Source organism: Furipterus horrens, unplaced genomic scaffold (assembly GCF_987537825.1).
Source record: "Furipterus horrens unplaced genomic scaffold, mFurHor1.1.pri manual_scaffold_17, whole genome shotgun sequence".
In the NCBI taxonomy this organism is placed as follows: Eukaryota; Metazoa; Chordata; class Mammalia; order Chiroptera; family Furipteridae; genus Furipterus; species Furipterus horrens.
The window spans coordinates 113,270,210-113,295,461 of NW_028327187.1; the positions used below are offsets into that span (position 1 = coordinate 113,270,210).

A 25,252-nucleotide genomic window follows, 5' to 3' on the forward strand; every position below is an offset into this window, starting at 1 on the left:
AATATGATTTGTAATGGTTCATTCAGATTGGTGATATTTTATGTTTTGCTTGATGCCTTAATTTTTCACAGGGGCGTGGGTGGAATTGGCCCTTAAAAATTTTTTTAATCATCTTTCTTTTTCTCTCTTCTCCATTCCACCCCATCTTTTGCCTTTTTCTTCTCCCTCCTCCCCCTTTCCCTCACCCTCACCTCTTCTTCTCAAAGGGAGGAATATACAATGAGCTGCACCTTTGGGTTAACCACAAAATTTCCCGTGTCTGAACTGATAATGGTGTGGGGGGCAGTGTGTGACCCATGTCCACCTTGAGACCAAGAACTAGGCCAGGATACTTGAGGAACCTTGGCTCTGAGTACTGTGAGTGTCCCCAAATTGCTTCCCAGCCCCACTGCCATCAGTTGTTGCCTTTGAGATGGGAAGGTCAAAGCTCATGAAATGGGAATCAGATAACTGTACCCAGTCCCATCAGGTAGGTCCACTGTGTCCAGTTTCCAATTGCCTTGCTCATGAGAACACTGGTCTCTCAGAACCATTGGGTTCTGGGTCTGGGAAATGTGCGTCAGTTGACTGGGGGACTCAGGGGGAGAATGCTGAGTCATGTGTACGGCCACCTGCCACAGTCCCAAAGTCTACACACATCTAGTGTTCACCTAGTTAAAACTAAAATGCAGTGATCTCACGTTACTTAAAATGTGACTCTAAAGGGATGGCGGTGGGTGAAATAAACACAATACGTGTAAAATTTTGCTATAATTTTGCATGAACCCTTAGCATCATTGCTCCCAAATAGTTTCTTTTTTGTTCAGGACTATCTCTGAAATGAAAGTGTAGAATCTACAGCTCTAGAAACAACAATCCTGGGGTACGAAGTAACTCACCTATGGAATTACAAAGTCATAACACCAGTAATTGAGTTAATACAACCTTTCAATTTTATTTTTCTTTTAAAACCTAAACTGTGGCTCAGGTTAATCAACACGAAATCTGACTTGGGATTTAGTTCTACCTCTTGAGTTATGCATTCCTTCATTCGACATAGGGCTCTGAGATGCCAGCTCTACGTATACCTGAACAATGCTGGTTAGAAACGGTGGGCAAGAAGGGACATCACACATTTGTTTTCATAGTCCTTTAAAGAAAGGAGAGTTCTAGAATCTTGATTTTTTTTTTAACAATTGTCATTGGGCATGATATATTTGTATAATGGAGGAATACCCTTCAGCAGTTAAAAGGAATGAATTACTGACAGACTACTACACGAATGAACATTATGCCGAGTAAAAGAAGTCAGTCACAAGAATCCAAATATTGTATGATTCCACTTATATGAAATTTCCACAATTGACAAATCCTTAGAGATAGAAAGTGGAATTGTGTTTGACAGGGGCTGGGGAGATGGGAAGTGACTGCTAAGGGGTACAAGTGATATTTTTTGCAGTAATGGAAATGTTTTAAAATCAGATAGTGGTGATGGTCACACAACTCTGTAAATTTACTCAAATTGAATTATACACTTAAAACAGGTGAAACTATCTCATTAAAGCTGTTTTTGAAAAGCACTGCCCCCCAAAAAAGCACCATTACGTGTGCAGTTCAATAATGCAGAATGAGATAGAATGGTATTTGTTAATGTAACAAGAAGGTCCCCAGCTTATCAGAAAATACTTATTGAGACAACAGTCTTCATTTTAAGAATGTGTTAGAAGACACTAGGCTAGTTGGAAATCGAGAAAAAAAGACTAAAAAATTATTCCTTAGATTGTGTGGTAAAGAGTATAAACATCAGTATCTTATTAGGGGACAGTCCTTTAGCAATTGCTCCTGACAAGTTTTGTCCACTGGTTGAGCAGTTCCCTGTAAGAGCATTGGAAAAATACGTGCTTTGAACCCCACAACCAAACACCAGAGCATGGGCATTCTAAGTAGAGAAAAGCACCAGGCTCCAATTTCTTTTCTGAAACCTTTGGGGCCACATTGGTTCCAGAATTCAGAAGAGTTTGGGTTTTTTGTTTCTTTTTTAAGTAACATGGCACATACCCCATGTGCTGCAGGACATCCCCAGCAAGGTCTGGGTTCTCCCACAAACCCAACACATTAATCTTTGTGGAAAGCCCACACTGAGGACATGCAGCCTGTGAACAGCTTCTTGTCCATTCAGATTAGGATTTGACACCAAATAAGTTTGCGTCAGAACAGGTTTTGTTGACGGATGAAATATACCAATAAATAAATAAACAATCCGTAGTGTTTAGAGTTTTTAGACTTCTAGAATGATATCATGAGAAATGGTAAAACTCTAGTAGTTGGGTTGCTAGTGATATTTCATGTGAGAATTCAGTGAACAAGCAGGTTCTTGTCCGGCAGGGGTGGGGTGGGGTGGGGACACAAAATCACTGAACTTGATTTATAGAATCAGCTTCCGAGACCCTGAAATGATCTCTGCCTACATGTAGTTTCCACTTTTTCTGTGCAATGCCCGAAATCAGGACCGTTTGTGTCTGGAGACAGCCACAGGGACCTTGCATGTAGGGTAGTATAAAATACAGTGCAGGCCCTGGAGTGAGGGGACTGAACCCAGCCAAGTGGTCACCTTCCCAGTTGCCTAGAGATTCTGTTGGCTTCAAAAATCAATGCAGTTGCCATTCTGTACTTAGATTCCAAACCAGATGGTGTGAGAGAAAAAATAGAGAATTCCATATGGCTCCTGTGTCTTTTCTTTTCTTTTTTTTTTTTTTTTTTGCAGAATTTTCTTTTCAGTGGGGGAAGGGGAGAAGAGGTTTTACGATACAAGCTGACCAGGGGATCTTTGCCAAAAGGGTTATTATAGTCAAGACCGCCTCTTCCCAAGCCCTCAACTTCCTTATTCTCCATTGGAAAAGCCCAGCAGCTACAGTTTACTCTGCCTTGCTCCTTTCATGTTTGACTTTTTTGGTGTGAGTTCCCAATAGGATTACATTTTTAGAACTTGGATAGGGAATCCATCACCATTTGTTGCTTAAAAAATTTTTTTTTCAATTTTAAACTTCCTTACCCAGGTAATACCCACATCTTCTCTAGACTTACAGGAAATTCAAGGACAGATGGCCACATGGGCAGCCCGGTGTGATGCTGCCTTAGGGGCCCAAGCCTGAGATGGCGGTCTCAGATGGTGGCATTAATGAAAGAAGGAACAGTAAATGCTACACCTGCATTCAATGGACTATTGTGCTTACCATGTAGGAAATTCTTTGGGCTACTGTAGATTGTGTTACACAGCCTTCAGACTATAGTATAAGAGAATTTAAATCCTCTGTTCCAAGTGTGGTCTGTGGACCAGCAGAATTGGCATCACCTGGAATCTTATTACAGAGGCAGAGTCTCAGGCCCCGCCACAGACCCGCAGAATCAGAATATGCATTTTAACAAGATTTCCAAATAGTCCTATGCACATTATAGTTTGAGAAGGACTAATTTAGAGAAAGGTGCAGGAGCAAGAAGACAGGAAGGAATTGGAGTGAATTTACCCTTGAGATCTTGACCTCTCTTTAGTTTTGCAGAAAACGGAATTGCTTTTTCTTTCTGTTTGTGGACAGGCACGCATAAGAATTGCCAGTCATTAATGCACTGACAGTGACCTTGGTTAGTTTGAAAGACAGTGACCTTGGATTCTCTTATCTACTTGTCTGAAAGCAGGCCCCCTCCTACTCCTTTGTTTAAAATCTTGGTGGAGGAGAATGGGGAGGAGCAGTGAAAGCAGGAAAGGTTTGTTTTCTTGTAGCAAAGAGAGGGCAAGGAAAAAGTAGTTGATGGGAGCTTAGGAGAAATTCTTACACGTCCCTCATAGTTTTCCTTAGTATAATCTGATGACAGGCAAGGTGCTCTTACTTAACATAGACTACAAGCTAATGGGCCAAGAATGACTATTCATACACCTGTAAATCTGTAGGTAAGCATTCACTCTGCCAGGGAAGAAGTAGAAAAACCGCCCCCTTCACCGATCACCAATTCCCCTCTCTACCCGTCTCCCAAATCCTAAGTGCTCTGGTGTTGGAAGTCCAGAGACCCCTCTCACATGTGGGCTACAGTGGGGAGTGTGGGGAGAGCGTGGGACGATGGTGCTGTTTCACACGAAGAGTTTAGCAGGAAGCCCGAGTGTTGGGATTTCCATTGCCAAGAAAAGGTTCTTGAGCAACCATGGAGGGACAGGGACCTGGAGGGCAGGTGTGGGAAGGAGGGACGAGCAAGTATGTTTCACTTGTTCACTGCTCTGACTCAGGTCACACTCTTGGTTTTGCCCAGGTATGACCTAAGAAGGCTACGCTGATCCTGGGATCTTTCTCTCACTGTTCTGCTTTATAGAGTGGCACCTGTGGCCATGAGTCCTGGGAAATGCTATGGGATTTTATTGTTCTTTAGTGTCACTCTCTCCTAATTGGAGTTTATAAGGCCAATAAGTTTGAGGTCTTTTCTGAAAACACTTGAAATGTATCTCAGGTGGTGGTGGGGGGGACCTTAATCTTTTTGTGTGCATTATAGAGTCTTCGTCGTGGTTGTGTGTTTTTGTAAATAAAGTTTTATTAGAACCAGGGAGGCCCATTCACTTCCAGCTTGGCTGGCTGCTTTTCTGCTACAATAGAATAGAGCAATTACAACCATACACACCAAAAAGCCAAAAATATTTACTATCTGGCCCTTTTCAGAAAAAAAATGCCAACATGACTTAGCACAAACGCATTCTTAGCACACTTTGCAAATACAATGTATTTAGGGTAGAGAATACCTAAGAATTTTGCTAGTCACTAAAGTTCCTGAAATCTTCTCTGTCCACGAGCCCTCACCTTCTTCTCTCCAGGTTTCAGAATCATTGCTCCACTGGGGTAGTTGTGGAGGGGACCCATCTCTCACAGGCTTTAGACTAAAGCTCAGCCCTTCTTTGGAGTGTTCCTTGGCTCTTTCTGGAAGCTCAGCCCCTCTGGCCTCCATCAGGGCTTTCTCTGAGTGTTCCCATAATAAACCAAGTCCTGTTCCATAGATGTCATAGAGCTGTTTCTATCTATTTTTCCTCTCAGTGTACTTGAGCAAGTTTTATTTTCCGTGATAATGGAAAAGATTATTTATATTTTACTAAATGTACTATCGAGGGTCATTTCTTTAAGTGCTTTTTCAAAGTATGGGCCTCTAATGCCCTGAATCAGAATCACCAAGGATGCTGGGTAAACATTCAGATTCGCAGGCCCCACTCACTGTCTTTCGGGGGGGGGGGTTCCCAGGAATTGGTATGTTTTAATAAGCTCCTCAGGCGATTCAGATGCACACTAAAGTCTGACCACCACCACCATATACGTAGAGGATCAAAACTTGGGTTAAGGAAATAGCTCCTCATTATAACCTCTTCGCTAAAGTGTTATTTCAGTTCAAAACACCTTTCTGAAGGACAACACAAACTTGAAATTCACAGGCAACTTGTATACATATACATATTTACCAGCAAGATGCCCAAAGGCAAATCACCATATCCTTAGCAGATGGTGCTATTGAATTTGAAGCAAACTCCTCTTGATGTTTTTATATTGTCATTGCATCTTTGTGTATCTACAAAAAATGCAAAAAGGTTCTATTGTAGCTGTAGGCAAACACCAGTGTATTAGTGCCCTATTGCTGCCTAACATATTAATCTTAAACTTGGGGGCTAGTAACAACAACATATATTATCTCAGTTTCTGTAGGTTGGCAGTCTGGGCTCAGCTTGTCTATCTCTGGGTCTCATCTGAAGACCCAACCAGAGAATCATTCACTTCCCAGCTCACCCCTGTGCTTGCTGGCAGGACTCAGTTCCTCACTAGCTGCTGGCCCAAGAGCTCCCTTGATTCTTTGCCATGTGGCCTTTCCCACAGCTCCCCCACGACATGGCCGCTGGCTTCATCAGAGAGAGCAAGTGAGTGGACAAGAGAGTGTGCCAGCGAGAAAGAGAACGCTAGCTAGCAAGACAGAACTTACAGTGTCTTGAAACCCACTCAGGGAAGCAAGTCGCTAGGCTCAGCCCACAAATGTTGTTCTGAGGTGAATCTCAGGAGGTGGGATCGTTGGGGTGTCTGAGAAGGATGCCTGCCACAAGCCGTATACATGTTTCAAAGTGGAAATGCATCCTTTGTCCCCATAGAGCACTGTCTTCTCCCCTCAATGACAACAGCCCCTTCACTTACCTGTCACTGACTAGGGGGAGTCTGTGGATTCTGCAGCCACAGGCTCTATCCTCCCACCACACCCCACCCAGGTTGATGTGGCTCCTGCCTTTTGTTGCCAAGCCTTAGTTCCCAAAACGGACTCACGACCTTTTCAAATTATTAGTGTCTTTTGTAAAAGTCGAACTTAAGAGGCTAGTCCTTTTTTAAAACATTTTTTGAGGTATGATCGACATGCATAAACTTCATATATTTAAAGTGGCCTAGTTGATAAATTTTGACACATGCAAGACGGTGACAGGTCCATCAATCCCAAAGTTCCCCCAGGTTCCTCTGTAAGCCCACCTCTCACCTACCCTCTCCAAGCATCCACTGATTTGCTTTCTGTCTCTGCATTAGTTTACATTTTCTGGAATGACACTTACGAAAACTTGTTCACATAAATTCTCTCACTTTTTCTCACCAAGCCATGCCCATGAAACGTTGTGTGATGTTAACTGCTTAGTAGCCCCGAGCTTTGTCTGATTTTTATCCTTCCGGCCTCCACTGAACGCGCCCTATGCATTTGGAATAAAACTCCGCAAGACCCATTCTGCTACCACCTACAGTAGAAGAGTTTGTACCCACTCCAATCCAGCCTACACCCCAGGGCCAGATTATTCTCTTAAAAGCATACCTGGGATCATGTCACTCAGCTGCTTATAACCCTTCCCTCCCTCCTCACTGCCAGCGCAGTGGTGCCCATAATGCTGCAGGCCTCCTGTGGTGGGCAGTGAGGAGGGGGGGTGCTTGGGGAGAGTTCAGTGTATGAGGGCAGCTCAGCGTGTGGCCAAGTTTGTCAAGAACACTGGGGCAACGTCCAGGAAGGAGCTAGAAAGACAGGTGTCCTTGAGAAGCTTGGACACACCCTGAACTCCCCCTCAAGGACCCATCACCAGGCTGGTCCTGCTATCCTTCCCCAATGCTTTTCCATCTGTCCTAGCCATGGGATCCTTCTGTTCTTCTTGGGTGTCTACACTGCTGCCACCATATACCCTTTCCTTAGTCCCTCATACTAGACCAAGGAAATCTGTCCCTACCTCACTCCCATGTCCCTGGGTCATGTTAACATAAGTAAAATTTAGGAAAGATAATTATTTGCCAAAAAATAAAACTTCAGTGAGAAAAGTAGTACTGTTTCACATTTTTGCAAATCTCCTTCATATCTGGCTTAATATTAGATGCCTGGATTCTTATAGCTGCCTCTACATTCATTCAAAGGCATCTTGGGGTATCTAGTTTTCATTGAATTATATGAAAGAAACTTGGGGTCTCACAGATACGTAGCTGGAGAATGGAGGAGTGTTTTTAATGGCCTTTTCCTAAATCTGTGGAACTCTTCCTGATAATACACCAAAATTCACCAAGTGGTGGTTTCTAAAAGATTGTTTGTTATGTGGAATCTGAAACCATATCTATGACTTTTTAATACTCTGTTCCATTAAAATATGTTGCTCCATCTTGACTCTGTATTTGAGAATGATTTTGTAATATCATACATTGCTCATCTGAAAAGTCTTGGTTCTCTGAGTTGTGCAGATCTTTCATTATTCCCTATCTAAAAAGTCACATTTGTTAATATTACCACCGATTTTATCAAGAAGCCTTGTAAGTATTTGGAAGCCGGCGCTTCTCCTATGTCAGCTGCAATTTTCCAAAATTGATTGGCAACAGATACTACCAATTGTTTTGAAGGGACAAGCTCACTTGGATCATTTTTGTAAAAATTTCTTCCAGATACCTACGTGTTAATAACTGTAGCTTGTCAGCCATTTTTTTCACGTAAAAATGGTGTTTCACAAACAAAGGTGCTAGTTCAGCTGGTAACTCAATCACGCAAGAACTTCGCCTCAGGACAACATCCCACTTCTGTACCTGGCAGAAGTGTTTCCTGCATCCTTCCCATCTGATCACACAGAATTTTCAAAGCTGTACACTCAGGGGTTCAGATTTAATAAAACTCATCATTTTTTTTCTGCATCCAGGACATTTCTGAGTGAAACTGTCTATTTTGTTTTGATCTTTGTTATGAGTGCATGGTGGTGAAGAACGCGCTGCTGATTGGTACACTTTGGTGCCACTCCCTGGTCCGTGCAAAACCATCAGCACTTTTACTGTGCAGATGTCAACACAGTGAGTTCAATCACATCTTAGTGCTATTATAAAGAGTCTGTGCCTTGCAGACCTCCCAAAGAGTCTCAGGGTCTCCCAGGCCTGCACAGACCCCTCCCTGCTTTGACAACTCTGTTATCTGCCCTCGTGGCTCACTGTGGGGCTGCTGGACTGGCAGAATGGAATCACCACCAGGCAGCGGGTAAGAAATGCACGCTCCTCTCCACAGACCTGCCTAACTAAGAATCTCCATTTCCACCAGCTCCCCGGGGGATTTATCTGCTCACTTTTCCTGTAGAGGATCAGATGGTTAATATCTGCGGCAACTAGTCAACCCTGCCTTTGTAGCTTGAAAATCGCCACACAACCAACGAAGGAGTGTGGCTGTGTTCCAACAAAGTTTTATTTATGGACACAGAAATTTGAATTGCACATATTTTTCATGTGTCATGAAATATTATTCTCCTTTGAGGTTTATTTTTTTCCCCATTATTTAGAAATGCAAAAAAGCATTCTTGGTTCGCAGCCCATATGGAGAGCTGCGTGTGGCCCCTGGGCTACAGTTTGCTGACCCTGCTCTGTAACAGTTGTCCTCCAACCTGGGTACCCACTGAAGTCCCCTGTGGGTCTTTGTTCTTAAAATAGCAAAACCTCTCATTCCTGAGTCCCACCTCCTGAAATGCTGATTTAATTGGTCTGGGGTGAAGTCTGTGCTTTCAAATGGTCTCCAGATACTTCTACTGTGAAGGAATATTGAAAACTTCTTCTCTAATATTTTTTTAAACCAACTAAAGTTTACTTTAACCTCTTTTAAAAATTGCGTCTCAGACCAGGGTTGCACATTGTAACCTTAGAGCTGGATTTCTCACCTGTGGCACTATTGACATTTTGTATTTCACAATTCTTTTGGCGGGGGCAGGGGGCATGTCCTGTGCACTGTGGGGCATTTAGCAGCATCCCTGGCCTCTACCCGCTAGATGCCAGTAGCACCTCCCAGTTGTGCAGACTGAAATGTCTCCCTACACACTGCCCAGTGTCCTGGGTTGAAAACCACTGATCTAAACCCTGTAGAGTTTTTTGTTCACACTGTCTCAGGGATTCCCCAACTCATACTAGTGACATTTGGAGTCACATACTTGGGGGGCGGGGTGCTGTCCTGTGCACTGTAGGTTTGGCAGCATCCCTGGTCTTTACTCACTGGACCCAGTAGTGCCCCCTACCCCCAAGTGTGATGATCCAAAATATCTCCAGACATTACACAATGTCCCCTGAGGGCACAGTCACCCCCCCTGTTGAAAACTGCTGCTGAGGCCATCTCAAATCAGGGAGGCATCTGTCAGCTGACGTTCACTTCTGCTTCTTTTAAGTAGGATTCTCACCGCCTCCATTTTCCTGATGCTGGTTGTTTGAAAGTTGCAAACCTTGGCCACTTCTGCATTTCTTTTTAATTTTGTGGCTCATTAGGAATCCGTAAAGTAGCAAGGAAGGCTGTGTGTGTGTGTGTGCGCATGTGTGTGTGTGACATTCATTCCCTGGGGAAGAATCCCAGCCCTTGTTCCCACTGGCCCTCCTTCTGAGCCGGCATTAACTGTGCAGCAAGGATCACAGACAACTCGGGGCAAATCACTGGGCCGCTATGAACTCACAGCCATGGCAACGGCCATCCGCAGGCCTGAGGACAAAACGTGTTTTATTCTGTTGTTCTGCACAAAAGGTTCTAGAGATACTGGAGACAAAATGGCCATTGAGTGTTACAGGCATTGATGTGTATTTATTTCTCCCTACTATGTGGTTTATATTTAAACTCTCTTAGGCTATTGCACACTGGAGTTTTTGTGTGAATCAAAACCTAAAATTCTAAATTCTCTTTAGCCAAAGAGACCAGCTAAGTGAAGGCTTTATGACATTATTAACCTAAGAGGTTCTGGGGCTTTAGTGAGAGGTATTGAGAATTACTAGAAAAATATGCTAGAAGGCCTGGCATTGATTTTTTTTTTTACTTGAGTAGGTCATAGTCATAAAAAAATAAAAAAATGCTTCCCTTGCCTTTTCTGGTTCACATTAACCAATGTTGTCCTTGCTGGTTTGAAGCTCGGGAAAACTTGAGTGCGGATATATAGGAATATCCAAGAAAAGCATCGACCTTCCTTAGCTGGTGTGAGCTTGAACACAGCCTTGTCTGTGACTTCTCACATGGGGACAGCCTGAATCACAGACCCAGTTCCTTTGTCTGTCCAGGCACAGCCATCCCCGTGGTGGGATGGGGTGAGGGATTAAATCTGTTTTCTCAAACCCTATCTATGGTGTGGCTCTAAAGCATCTTTGTCAAAAACTCTGAGGTTGAGAGGACTTGCTTGGCTCAGAAAAAGCACTCTAGCTGCACTCTTTTCAAGACAGCTGAACAACTTGGAACATTTTGTTTTCTTCGTTGCAGCCCCTGGAACTTGCCATTTGATTTGCTAGAGTTATGGCCAAGCCCAGTGGGCCTTCTCTTAAGGGGAAAACACCAAATACGGTTGAACACAAAACAGGCGCTTCAAACGGACTCTGGGTGCCACTCCTGAGACTGGAAAGATGGGACTGTTGACAAAAAATGGGCTTCTCAAACTTCCTTGTGTGTACACAAGTCATCTGGAGGGGAGGGTCTTGTTAAAATGCAGATTCTGATTGAGCTGCTCTGGGGTGGGGCCTGAGATTCTGCATTTCTCTCAAGCTCCCTGGTATTGCTGACGCTGCTGGTCCAAAACAAAGGGTCCAAAGTACTTTCAACTGATAAATGATCCACTCATATCTTTTCTTGACCTCTGAAAGTTTTCATTGCTCTCCAGTAGAAGCTGACAGTGTTCATCCTTAGCTCTTCTCAGCTACAGACCCACGTATCCAATTGCGTGCCAGAAATCCTCCCTTAAGAAGACACCCCAGCACCTGAAACTCAGTATGTCTCAGAGGGAACTCAACATCTTTGTCCTCCAACCCTAGCCCTTTTTCTGATAAACCTAGCTCGGAGAACAACGCAACATCCATCCAGTTATAGATGCCAAACATTTGGGAGCCATCCTTGGTACTCACCAGTCCATCCCCAACCCCATGATCAAATAAATCCACAGCAACTGGTGCCCATTTGACACCTTGATCATCTCTCAAACCCATTAATTTCTCCCACTTCCACCACCTTTGCCCTGGCCCAGGCGCCTGTCACCTTTCGTGCAAACCCTCACACTGGGTTCCTCCGCATCTCCACTTCCACTGTGTTCCCACCACGTCAGCACCAGTGATCTTTTGCAAATCCAGTCTGTTTCCTGTGGTTAAAAGTGCTCAATGGCTTCACAGCATTCTGAGGATACAGTCCAGAATTCTTAAGGTGGCCTAAGACCCTAAGTGATCTGCCTCCAATAGACCTCTCTTGCCTTCTTTGTCCCTCCCTCTGTGTCCTCTCTGTGTTCTGGCTTCTTTCATGCCTGGGAAAGCACCCTGTTGTTCTCCACCATAGAGCTTTTGTTCCTTCTGTTCCTGAAACACCTTCCCTAACCCATTCTTCTCTCCCTTTACCTAATTAACTCAAATTCACCCTTCATATTAAAACTGTGGAAGCTATCCCTGGCCAGCCCCCAGAACCTTAAGTAAGTCTAAGCACTTCTGAGCTTAGAACCATATGGTTAATGTCCATTTCCCCCATAGACTATAAACTCCATTAGCGTGTACGTCACGCGTATCTCAGCTCACCATTGAGTCCCCGGTGCCCAGCAAAGTGCTTGGGACATCGAAGACACTCGGTGAGCATTGGACGCTAATTGAATGAAATGAAACGAGTGAATGGACAGCTGCTCCCTCCCTCTCAGTGCTGTCATTCTCACCCATATCTGTCACTCTGCTTAACTGACAGCTTCAATTAAACAAGACCTTTAAGAGACCCCAATACCGAAAGTGATGATCACAGCAAGGTTATGGAAAGAGTTTCTCTTGTTTGAGTGAGGGCTGAGCTGTGCCTTCAGATGAACCCGTGCCAGCTGCTTCTTTGAAATGAGTTCCAGGTCCTCTAACATTGCTTCTTCGGTTCTTTTGAGTATTTTAATAACTCAGTCATTATTAGCCGGAGATGTTTCTTCATTGCCTGATGTCTAATATCTCAAAGACCATTGTTTCGTATGTTTTGTCCAGTTTCAGGCAGGAGAATAAATTAGGTCCCTGTTAATCCATCTTAGCCAGAAGCAAGGAGTCATTTTGTGGAGTTAGAGTTTCATTAGAGTGGAATTTGGGCAGTAACAAAAGAAAGTCAGCAGAGCCGATGCAGTAAAGAGCTTGGTTCTTTAGGGTAGTGGTTCTCAAATTTGGGTCCATGTGAGAATCATCTGAAAGGCTGGTTAAAATACAGATTACTGGGTCCACCCCCCCTTCCCAATTTTCTAGGGTGGAACCCAAGAATCTGCATTTTTTAATATGTTCGCAGGTGATGCTGATGCTTCTGGTTCTGCTATCACACTCTGGATATCAGTGCTTCTGGATACAAGTCGGCAAACCTTTTCTGTAAATAGTAAATATTTTAGGCTTTGTAAGCAATATATTCTCTGTCACGGCTACTCAACTCTGCCACTGTAGGAAAAAATAGCCACAGACAATTTGTAAATGAGTATGAACTGTGTTCCAATAAAACTTTATTTACAAACCTACAGGCTCACCCCTGGTTTAGGAGAACTGAACTGTTGACTCTCGGATACTATAGTGGGTAATGGCTACTCTCTCTCAGAGTGAAGGGGGCGCTCATTAGTTCTAGGACATAGCTAGTCCCTTTATATGGACTCTCATGGTGGTTGTACATCAGGATGATATGGGAGGCAAGGCGATGTCTGCCTCTCTTGGCTGTATTTCTTAACACCGTGAAATGAAACAAATTGCCTCCTCCCACATAAATGCACCAAGGACTGGCTCCATAATTTGCAGGCTCAGTGCAAAATGAAAATGCAGAGACCCTTGCTCAAAACTTATTAAGAACTTCAAGATGGCAATAGCAGAGCAGTAAAGCAAGCTCAGGGCCCCACAAGACTGCACAGGTCACATCGCCATCTTGGCCTCCACCACCACCTGTGCCACATATGCACATTCATGTTTTTCAAGTCAGAAATGCGGTTAATGTGAGGACTCTAACAGTATTGACATCCGTACTTAGAAAATATATTTAGGTTATTTTTACTTTTTGCAGCAGTTTTGGTTTTTCTGGGAAAAGTATGTGGCATACAACCAAACTGCCCGGTGTTCAGAGATACCTTACACACTGTGGAGAGAAATACCTTCTAGATGGGCATGGAAGTTGTTAGATATCCACCACACAGACAATTTTAGTCCTTCAGATAAATTTATTTCCTATAAATTTTTCCCATGTTGTATTCCACAAGCGTCTACGCACATTGGCCGGCAGAGTCCATAAGAGTTTTATCTGTGTGTGTGTAATGATGACCAATATGGTGACTTCTCTTCAGCAGAAGCCAGAGTTCCTTCCACCGCAAATGAAACCATCTGCTGACAGACCATGATTGGTTGATGCGATCCCCCAAATTCTTGAGTCCCAGCTTGCCCCTGCTGTTATAAACCCAGACCCGCAGCATGGGGTAATGGCGTCCTTGTGAGGCATGCATGGGACGGAAACTTTGGTCTTGATCTGGTGCCGGGCTCGGGACTGAACGGCAGGCAGCACTCTCCGAACCCCGCTGGTCTTTTTGAGTCAGGGAGCAGCTGTGAGATTTCCTTTGAAAGAAGCGGAATGCTATAACCCTTTGGATGAAAGACTTTTGAAACGACAGCTGGGTTTGGAAGGACGAGTTATCTTGTTAAAGGGCAAGTGTGCTATGCCATAACACCTAACCTAACTGCAAGTGATGAGAAAGGATGTGGGTTTATGCAAATATATATAGAAGTATATATAAAACAAAAATATTTAGGAAGGGACAGCACTTTATCAGGTTATATGTCAACATCAGCATGTGAGCTGCATTCTGCACGGTAGGCCTTTCTGTAGAAAGCCATTCCTAACCCGTCTCCAATGTGAATTCTATTCCTTCCCATCCTTCTCGCCCCTTCCCTGCCCACCGTCCACTGGCTCTCCAGCGGTCTGTATCTTATCATGCTGTACTGTAATAATGATGTCATGTGTCTGCCTGCAGCTTTAGACTGATCTCCTTGAAGGCAAAAAAGACGTCTGATTTCATAGTTGTATCCCCAGTGCTTAGCACCCCGCAGGTCTTCCAAAAGTACTGAGTGAATAAAACCCAAAGTGAAACCCAGTTAGAACCCAGGTCATGTTACAGAAAAATCACATACGTGGCAGGTCAGACTGTACCTTCCAAAGCGGTGTTCTATGGTGACAGAATGTTCTGTGTCTGCTCTGTCCCATAGGGTAGCCACTAGCACATGTGGCTTCTGAGCATGCAAAATGTGGCCGGTGCAACTGGGGCACTGAATTTATTATTTTATTTCATTTGAAATAACGTAAGTAGCCACATGAGCTAGTGGCCATCGTGCTGGACAGCGCAGGTGTCAAAGTCACACGTCTCTATCCAACAGGGACCAGATATAACTTTGTTAGCTCGGGAAGCAGACATTCATCTTGTTCCTTACACCATGAAGACAGAGTGGAGGATGTTGTGAATGATATAATGCACACAGGTCTATTCTGTTTTATCCAATGGGACACATTAGAGCTGGGGATTTCTCTCAGTTCGGGAGCCTGGACTTTCAGCTGAATTCTTTCACCTCACCTCAGCCCCCAGAAAGTGATACGAGAAAATAAAATTGAACCCCATCATCCTTGTTTACAAATCTCTAGTGTTCGAAGCTCTTGAAGGTGCTCACTTGCTAGCGAACTGTATTGTGCACTGGTTCCCATTTTATGTGGCTTCATAAATCTATCTCGGGGAGGTTGGTCTTTGTCAAAACAGCTCATCATCTTCTGAAAGAAAAGGAAATACACTTTCTTATGAAGTCCTGACATTTTTCATTTTGCAATGAGCTGAAGGGAAATCTGGTACTGTGGTAGGTTTAAGCAAATGCTCACCTCAAATGGGATGTTCATCAGAATGGAAAAACCCGTCTCCAGTGTTTTATGCTGGGTAGTCATTCCCTGTCCACTGTAAAGATCATTTGGGGAAAAGAAATGCAGCTGGCTTCATGTGCTTGCCTTGAAGTAATGAACTGCTCTTGATTGCTGCTGGGCCTCGTAATGCCTTCCAAGTTCGATTTCGCTGACAAGCCATGTACTTGAGGGTCTGTATAACACAGACAGGGATGGGAGGTCAGGGAGGGAGTGACATTATCCTGAGGGCAGCACTGCTCTACTGAAACATAAATCCCCGAACTGAAAGTGGCATCTGGCTTTGCCCCATGGGGAGGGCTCCATGGACATCTCAAGTACAAGATTATTTTAAAAACAAGTAAAAGTCTTAGTCTTCTCAAGATGAAGAGTGGATTGTGGCTCTCTCTCTCCTTCATTTCACTTCATGGATGCTCATTTTGTCTTTTTTTTTTTTTTTCTCCCCCTTCTGTTCCTTTTCCTTCTTCAAGTACTTAAATGTCATCCACCAGTTCTGGGTTCTTATTTTGAACATGTGAATCGGGGAAGGGGGCAGATGGAAGCCGGGGAGGAGGAGGACTATGAATAAACTGCTTGTGCTGCTTGGGCTGGGTGACATTTTTATTGCAAAATTAACTTCTTATAATGACATGAATGAAACTTGAGGGGATCCACTTGAGTGGATCTTGAGACTGTACTTCTAGGGACCAAAATACCCATCACCTTTCCAAAATGATCACGTTGATATTCTTCTGAATGCAGCAACAGTATAATTAGTGTATTTGATTCTTCTGGTTGCCCAGGAGGTAAAGGATCGGGCAAAGGCATTGGCTGCTACAGAAATAGAAGTGCTTGAAATCTCAGAAGTTTGGGGGTTGGGGGGGAAGTTGGTGGTGACTTTTCTTTATAGAACTGCGGCTTCACTGCTGTCCTTGCTTTTGACTGTTAGTGGAATGATTGCTCCACATTGTCACTTGAGCAGGTCCCCCGACCAACCCTGGGTCAGTCAGGAAGCTCTAGAATTGCAACTTACTGCATATTTATTTGTCAGTGTGTGCTCTGCCACTCATCCCAAGCAAATTAAGCCATGTTCCCTCTTGGAGCCCCAGAGTCCTCACCCACAGATTATGAAATGGTGACAACTACCCCCACTGGCCCCGAGATGTTGTGCTATTAACCATAGAGCCTGAGAGGGAAGATGGAAAAGTAGAACCTTCTTTGCTAATAACATTTGGTGTTCGTGAAGACCAGAGGCATCTGGCCCATAACAGCAGCATTTTCTCTCCTTTGGGTCCAGGCTGCTTCGAATGCTGCATCAAGTGTCTGGGAGGAGTCCCCTATGCTTCTCTGGTGGCCACCATCCTCTGCTTCTCTGGGGTTGCCCTGTTCTGTGGCTGTGGACACGTGGCTCTTGCAGGCACCGTGGCGATTCTTGAGCAACACTTCTCCACCAACACCAGTGACCATGCCTTGCTGAGTGAGGTGTAAGTACCTGCTTCCCTTTTAAAATGCATCTAAAATGCAACCACCACATGATGTTTTTAAAAAGACTACAGTGTGCTCCCCTGGCAGAAATCTAATGCTTTTCATGAAAGCTCACTGGATGCAGAAACAAAAAGGTCCACGAGACAAGGAAAAAGGAAGGGCCAAGAATGCAGTGGGTGTTTGGCACCCAGAGTGTTTGGGATCTCACCTGAGAATGGCAAGGTGCACACACTGTAGCCATGGACCTAGGGGACTTGTGGCAGGGTGATAGGTTGCTGCTGTGCTCATCACGCCAGTGATCACGGTTCCCAAGTAACAAGCGCCCCCCAGTGGTTTCAGAGGAAAGTGAGCATCCTTGGAGTAATAGGAACCCTGTTGAGAACCAACTACCCTCTAATTCTATAGGAACAGGACCTTGATATTAATTCTTCAGGCAAAAGAACAAACCCCCAGAGCATCTTCCAATGCAGAAAAGGGGAAGTTTGGTGGCTTGAGCCCCAAATCTCTGCCTCCCCACTCTGGAATCATTCTCAGTGGAGTCTCAACAACTCCCATGCAGATTCTCTTAACTATGCAAGCCCAGCAATCGTGTATTTCCTTCATGTACTTTCCCCTTTCTCCACTGCCTTCAGTGTTTTCTTCTTCTTTCCTTGACTCCCAAAGTCTCATAGTATTTAGGTGTCTCGTGATTATAAGAAACTTCTCCACCAGACTGAAAAAGGCATGAACGAATTTTTATGGAACAATAATAAAATAATGTTGGAAGGGTCCTTAGGGAATTTTCCTCTTTATATTTTCATGAATGACAGCCAAACAAGTGAGCAGGGGTAGGGAAGGTTGTAAAGAGAATCAAGCAGGGTACAGGACTTACTGAATGAATACAACCATGTACAAAGAACACCTGGAGTATTTACGACGACTGAGCCTGCAAAAAGGTGTGTTGCTTTCATTAGCTAGTAAGCTTGATAAGTGGCTCTCACACTTTCAGGAACCTTTAAAAATTCCCCATACCCATGCTTCACCGCAGACCAATTAAGTCATAATCTCCGGGGGATAGCACCCAGGTACCAGTATTTCCTAAAGCTCCCCAGGTAGTTTCAATGGGTGGCCAAGGGTTGAGGACCAGTCATCTGGGTCCCCGTCAACTTTCATAGGACACAATATTACCTGTGAATTAACTTTTTGTATCTTAAACATTACCATTTATATAGTGAGAATTTCAATGCCACAAACATCTGCCCAAGTTATTACTTATGGAACCCCTGAGTGCTTGCTTAGGGGCTTTTTCAGGATTACATTAACCACTAGGCCCGGTTGGGAGGCATTTGATATGACAGAAGGAACGCGTTGTCCATTGGATCAGAGTTCCAATGCTGGCCGCTAACTCGGTATTCTTGCGTGAGTAACTCAACGCCTCAGTGCCTTGTGTTTGCTTATTTGCAATATGAGAATTCTAACCCTCAGAGCACAGGTCCTGGGTTATTACAAGATTACAACTGCCCCTGACGAAAGGAAATGTCTCCCTTGCCCGGGAATGTTGTCCTCCTCAACAGTGGGCTCCCCTTGGAAGAAAGGCCCAGGTTGCAGTGGGGTGGATACGGATGCCCATCCAGGGTGCCCCATGAGCCCGGTGCAGCCATCGGAGGGGCCGGAGACGTCACAGGAACGTCACTCGCATGCCCTCCCTCCAGAGGCTGGAAACGTCTGCCTGCCATGCGGCGGGGTTAACTTCCCAGGCTCTCGTGTTCCTTTCTGTAGAATCCAGCTGATGCAGTATGTCATCTACGGAATCGCGTCCTTTTTCTTCCTGTACGGGATCATTCTGTTGGCAGAGGGCTTTTACACGACGAGCGCCGTGAAAGAGCTGCACGGGGAGTTTAAAACCACCGCCTGCGGCCGCTGCATCAGCGGGATGGTGAGTGCAAACCTCGGCCTCTCCGACACGCGGCCAGAGCCACACCCCTGCGGGCCTCGTTGTAGCTGGGGAGCGCTGCAGGTTCATTCAGAGTAGACGTAGAGCCCTGACACACATGCAAGCCCAGCTCAGAGACGCCGCGCGCTCGCTGCCAGCCCACCGCCGTGGGGTGTCGCCACCAAGCAAGTGGAAATCTTTTTGCTGGCGGAGGGTCTTGCCTTCCATTCATAAAACACGCAGTAGAACGAAGCTCAGTGACACTGAACTATGCCTGTAGTGTTCTTAACAATTAGAGTTAAGAATATGAAAATACCTTCAATCCGTTTTTGCTAGTGAAGGGAAAGCTATGGCCGGTGGTATTAAATCAAACATTTCCCTTATTGAGGTATAAGCAATGAGGGTTTTGAAGACTTTTCACGTATTAAGTTCCCACTATGAAAGGAGGTAACTTTCACATGGTCTCAATGCCCCTCTTCATGTCCTGCATGTGGACTGCGGCCAGAAAGATGTTCGCGTACTAGCCTCGCAGCCTCTTGGAGCTGCCCTCCGTGACGCCTGTCTTCTAATAAGCTCTTTCTAAGCTTTGTTCTCCTCTGAACTGGACGTCAGCAAACTTGTCTGCCCAGGCCAGATGGGGATCGGTGTAGGCTCTGTGGGCTGCTCACGGTCTGTCACTAAGGACAGAATTCTGAATGCCGAGGCCACCAGGACAGGGGTACCCCACGGGCCCTCTCCCCTGGGCACCGGCTGCCCTGGCGGCTCTCACCACTGCAAGGGAAGGTTCACCAAACCAAGAACTGCCAGCCCTTTTCCAAGTCGTGGTGTTATTAGAAAGGAAAGATTTCTTCTGAAGGGTAAGAAGAAGAAAGCCTAGTCTGGAGTAGCCCACCCATAAGCATTGGGGAGGAATCTGTTTCTGGCTATTTTTAGAAATGCAAATGCTTCCAAAAGTGTAAATGCCCTTGCGAGAAAATGCCTTATTTCTGCAGTTTCCTGGGGTGACCTACAGGAGGTGACCTAAGCTTGACCCCAAGGCCCACTTGGCACAGTACAGGTCTTCCCTGAAGTATAGAAAGTTAAATGGAACTTTCAGGTCTTCGGCATCAGCCTGAGAAACCAAAAAGCCAAACTTGGGTTCCAAACTTTCACCCACACAGCTCTGTGGGTGCACGTTATGAAAATATAAATACCACAATGTTTCTGAAACAGCCTTTCAGAGTTCTCTGAAAATTGGTAGTCAAGGCAGGTTTGGAAGAAACTAAAGCAATGTGATTATATTCTTCCTGAAATTGCCCATGGCAATGTGTGGGTGAACGGCATGGTTTTGTCCTAAGCCCTTAAAGGTGAAAACAACCGCAGGGAAATGGGAATTTTATCAGATTCACTGAGCATTAAGCTTGTGTTCAAGGCTATTTCAAACTTTTAATATAGGTTCAAGCATCTAATACTTTTAATAATAGCACAGGATCATGAAACTAGTGAAGTTCCTTTCGAGACAGAGCTTCCTGTAGCAACTGCTAATTATACCACTCATCTATTATGTAAAATAAAGGTAATCTGGGGTAAGTTAACATGAAGTTAGAACTCAAGTGGTCCGCGAAACCACCCAGACACTGTCCCATGGTAAGTACGGAACTGGTGTTTGGAAAGAAAGCCACGTGGGCGGTCCTTTCACTAAGCAGCTCTGTGACCTTGGACAAGGGAGATCGAGATCACCTCTTGGGATCTCAGGCCCTTGTTAAAAGAAAGACTTTAAATTAACTTGGTTTCACATAGTAACATTCTCCATCCTACAGCTCTGGAGAGCATGATCACCCTGCCCCAGCTGCCAACCCTCGGCTCTTCTCTCCCTGGTCACTGCCTCGTTGCTACTGTGGCCCAGGCAGTGGTCTGAGCTGAACGCATCCCTCTGGCTCAGGATTGGGTTGGAAATGCAGACTCGTGCCTCCCAGGAATGCGCCTTGGCAGACTGAATGATTCTTCTTCCTTTTTGGTTTAGTTTGTCTTCCTCACCTACGTGCTGGGAGTGGCCTGGCTCGGCGTGTTCGGTTTCTCCGCAGTGCCCGTGTTTATGTTCTACAACATATGGTCCACTTGTGAAGTCATCAAGTCTCCCCAGACGAACGGGACGACCGGTGTGGAGCAGATCTGTGTGGACATCCGACAATACGGTACTTCCTTGTAGCCCCTGCCCCCAATTAACGTCTACGCTCTTGTCCTTAGTTATTACACCGGCATCTATTAATTGTTGTGATCTCTCGTACATTTCTCCACTGGAATGGTGTATACCCTTTCCCTCTTTATGCTCCATTTTCTGAATGAAAAGCTCATTTAGGCTCTTTGTTGCTACAAGTTGCCATTCAGAATTCTGTTGTATTTTCAAGTATGCAGTAAAAAATTTTTTATAATGAGAAGCTACTTCTATCATGATGCAGTTCAATCAAAAACAAAAACAAAAAAAACTTGGATGTCCACTAGAAAAATGTTATCTAGTTTTTTCAATTTTTCAGTTTCATTCCATCTTACTTTCTATCCAAAGTATTGCATATACTGTACAACCCAATTAATTTATATGTCAGGCTCTTCAAAGCAGGTATTTTTGAAATGACCAATTGCTTAAACTTCATGTATACTGACACACACAACATAAAATCCAAATGTATTTCAAAGTCATCAGAATGTATTCTCTAAAAGCCTGCTGTTGGAAACAGGTTCAAACATATTTTCAAATAAATGGGACCCTTCCAATAACGCAGCTAAGGTCGGTTCATTTAGACAAGGCACAGAAGGAGCCGCTGCTGCGCCTGTCAATTAAGCTGAGACTCGACTTCCCTGCTGAGTGAGAGAAGGCAGCATCCCCTGAGTAAGGAGTTTAATTAGTGCTTCTAGCCAGGGTGGCAGGAAATCCTGTTCTTGGCAGAAAACAAAGAGAGGGAAAGCTTTTCATTAGAATCAAAAGAGGAAATAACTGTTCTTTCAGAGCTTTTCAAGAAAGAGATGACTGCTGTATTTCAATTTTGTTGCTTGTTTTTCTCGTGTGGCTCATCTTCAGCTGTACCTTACAACCTAATACAAGCCTTGTCTAAAGCTGCCCAGCAACCAGCCTAATGATCTCTTGTCATAAAGACCAAGGTTCAGCCACACTGTTCTTTATGATGGATTGAAAACAGAGCCTCAGTTGATTTTTTATTTTTTAATATTTTTTTATTTTAGAGAGAGGGAAAGGGAGGGAGGGAGAGAGGGACAGAAACATTGAGGTGAGAGAGAAACATCAGTCGGTTGCCTCCCTCTTGTCCCCCAGCCGTGGACCTGGCCCTCAACCCAGACACGTGCCCTGACCAGGAAACAAACCCGTGACCTTTCGGTTTGCAGGACAACGCCCAACCCACTGAGCCACACCAGCCAAGGCTAAAGTTGATTTTTAAAGCATTTGTAAATGACTGTCTACATGCGTTATTTCCCTATTCTTGGAAATTTTTCACTACAAATTTTGGGTTATTGGTCATCATCTTTTTAACTCCATATTTGAAGTCACTGGTTTCACTGACAATTGTGGGAGTCATCACGTCCCACTCTTCTGAGGCACAGACCTACTGGTAGCCCATGGCAAGGAGGGAGCAAATAAGGACGTTTTTTTAATTTTATTTTTTGGTTTTTCAAGGACCTTTTTAATCCTCCTTCCTTAGGTCCTAGGAAAAGTGTAATTTGGGCTGTATTTAATATTTAAGCACTCACCTGCTCATTAAAGAAAGAGCAGCAGCCCCCCAATGAGCAATGTCCCTGCAGGGGAGAGTCGGGGTTATGGTGAGAGACCACAGGCCATGTTGGCCCCACTTTCTGTGATGAACGTCAGGGCTTTCAATCCCAGAGTATTTCCAAGTCATTTGAAAAACAATAAAAATGAATACAGAATCAAAGACATACAAAACACAGGCCCAAATTACATAACATAAGCATAAATTACTCTGTCAGACAACCTGCCATGTAACTTTCTGAGCACAGACTCCCAATCTTGGGACTTATCTCATGGCACAAGCTCCTAACAAAGAGCTGGAGTGACAAGGCCACAGACCAGGAATTCATGGGGAAATGGACCTGACCTCAGCATGATGAACTGCTTTATTGGGGGGTGGGGGCGGTTAGCCTGCAGCTGCTGAACTATAATAACTCATAAATTCATAGGAGGGAAAACCTAGCTTTGAAAAGCTACTTTTTAATTTATTAATCCATGTCATTCCAATAAATTCAATACTTAAAGAATAAATTTTAAAAAATGTTTACAGATGTAAGCTCAACTAAACAAAGCATGATTTGTAGGAAAAATAGTATCAAGTGAAGTCTCTCATAGACCATTCGACTTTGCGCGTGACCTATTTGTCCAAGTAGGACTTAGTAATTATTCCCAACAGCCTGCTGTGCAGAGGGCAGATTTGTTCGTGGCTGATGAAGACCTGTAGCCTGCCATTGCGTTGCAATTAGCATCCCAAGCGGTGGGGACAGGGGGAGAGCACAAAGCACTGCGGTTGGCACTATGCCTCACGTTCTGTTGGCCTTCCCCTTCCCAGGCATCATTCCTTGGAATGCTCTCCCAGGAAAAATATGCGGCTCTGCCCTTGAGAACATCTGCAACACAAACGAGGTAAACCCCGCTCCTGTCGGAGGCTCACAGACGACCACTGGCAGAAAATAGGGTCGTCGGTTCTACTCGGCAGAAAGAGCAGGAGTGAAGCCTCACATGCTGCTCAGGAAAGCTTTTCTTTTCTTTCTTTCTTTTTTTGCAGACTTTTAAAGAGTGAACTGTATGTAATCACCAATTTTCAGACATTTTTGACCTAGAAAAGGGCCCTTTCACTTGGTGCAGCCCATTCAGTGAGGACTTTAGCAATCAGAAATCTTTCTCTTTTGGCAGTAATTTGGGAGTGATCCCCGTCCTGCAAATCTGAAAATATATAAACTCTTCTCTTTCACCTTCAGATAGTTTTTCAAACTAGAACATTTATCCCAGAACAAATGTAAATTAATCAGAGAAAAGATCCCCCTGTATTTGTATGTAAGCCAAATTTTTATAAATCAAGTCACAGTTAATCATTTATATTTCTAGAGAGATTTGCTCTTATTTCTCGTTCACCCTTAATTGGCACTAAATCCTAACATAGTTTGGCTTAAAATCTCTGGGCCCTAGAATATTGTTCACGCATTGATTTATAACTTTATAAACTTCTGAACTGCACTAGTAGGAGCTTGCATGTGTGAGAGAACCCTGATAAAGTAGTCCCTCGCTATATCGCGGTTCCCTTATCACGGTTCACTTATCACGGCCCCACTGTATCGCGGGATTTCTAAAAATATTATATTTAATTACTTATCGTGGATTTTTCGCTCTATCGCGGAATTTTGCGGTACTGTATACGTATGTTGTTAAAGTGACGTAGGTTTAAGGGTGTAGAATAAAAGTAAGGTTCCCACTTCGTGGGGGCATCTGGAATGTAATACCCGTGATAAGTGAGGGAATACTGTATGCTTTCAGAAAGCAGTTACCAAAATAATGAGCCCCTACTGACCTGGCTGGTCAGCCCGTATATCCACAGTGCGGACTGGCTCAAAGCAGGAGCACCCAACGTTGGCTGCGTGGAGCGTTGCCAAGGAGCATTGCAGTATACTGATGGCTGAGGCCCAGCCCCCATATACTTAGATTTAATCGGTGTAGGGTACGACCTGGGCATCAGGAAGTTTTAAAACCCACCAGGTGATTCCAACTGGGCATGATGGGAGTGCACACCAACACCCAGCCTCGCAGAAAACAGCCACAGAAAGATGACAGAGGGCACTGGAACGGGTGTAGGCCATTTCATCATACATGAATGCTGATGTTGGTCCCCTCTTCTTTCCTAGTTCTACATGTCCTATCACCTGTTCATTGTGGCCTGTGCCGGAGCTGGTGCCACCGTCATTGCCCTGGTGAGTAATGGCCCGAGGACTGGCCTGGCCTAGCTCCCCCTCCCAGCAGTCTCTATAATGACAGATTTCCCTTCCAGCAGACTCAAGGTTGGTTAAATTTCACCTGTGTAAACCTACCACATGTCCACACTGCAGTGTGTACTAGTTGGCTGGCCTGGCACTGATCATAGGTAATGTAAGTTGGCTTCTGCGGAAAGAGGAGAGGGTACCGATGCCCGGAACACCTATTAACTAGGACTGGAGCATTGCATTGTGGCAGTTAGGCATGGACACGTGGTCCCGGGAGGCATTACCCATTTCATTTTCCAAAAGGAGATATGCACATATACATATATACTTGCAGAGTGATCCTTTGGTGCACAGGACTGATGCGCAATAGTCTCCTCGGACACTGAATTAACAAACACGGAGCCATTGCTCCTGGGGGTAACACAGGACTAGGTTTCCGGGAGCCTTCGGTCACATTTTTTGACGGACCGATCAAATAGAAAACCTCATTTTATGTGATTTTGTTCAAAGGCA

General features: G+C 44.6%; 1 protein-coding gene across 6 annotated transcripts in view; it reads left to right on the top strand.

The window, feature by feature from the left end:
* GPM6B (glycoprotein M6B) overlaps positions 1 to 25,252 on the top strand; it is a 143,874-nt gene that overhangs the window by 110,232 nt on the left and 8,390 nt on the right. For all 6 annotated transcript variants that reach the window (XM_090265120.1, XM_090265119.1, XM_090265117.1 and 3 more), the window contains 5 exons: positions 16,670 to 16,856; positions 18,616 to 18,772; positions 20,772 to 20,943; positions 23,338 to 23,411; positions 24,665 to 24,730. In XM_090265120.1, the coding sequence (XP_090121246.1) occupies positions 16,670 to 16,856; positions 18,616 to 18,772; positions 20,772 to 20,943; positions 23,338 to 23,411; positions 24,665 to 24,730 (656 nt within the window). The remainder of the gene's footprint in view (positions 1 to 16,669; positions 16,857 to 18,615; positions 18,773 to 20,771; positions 20,944 to 23,337; positions 23,412 to 24,664; positions 24,731 to 25,252) is intronic.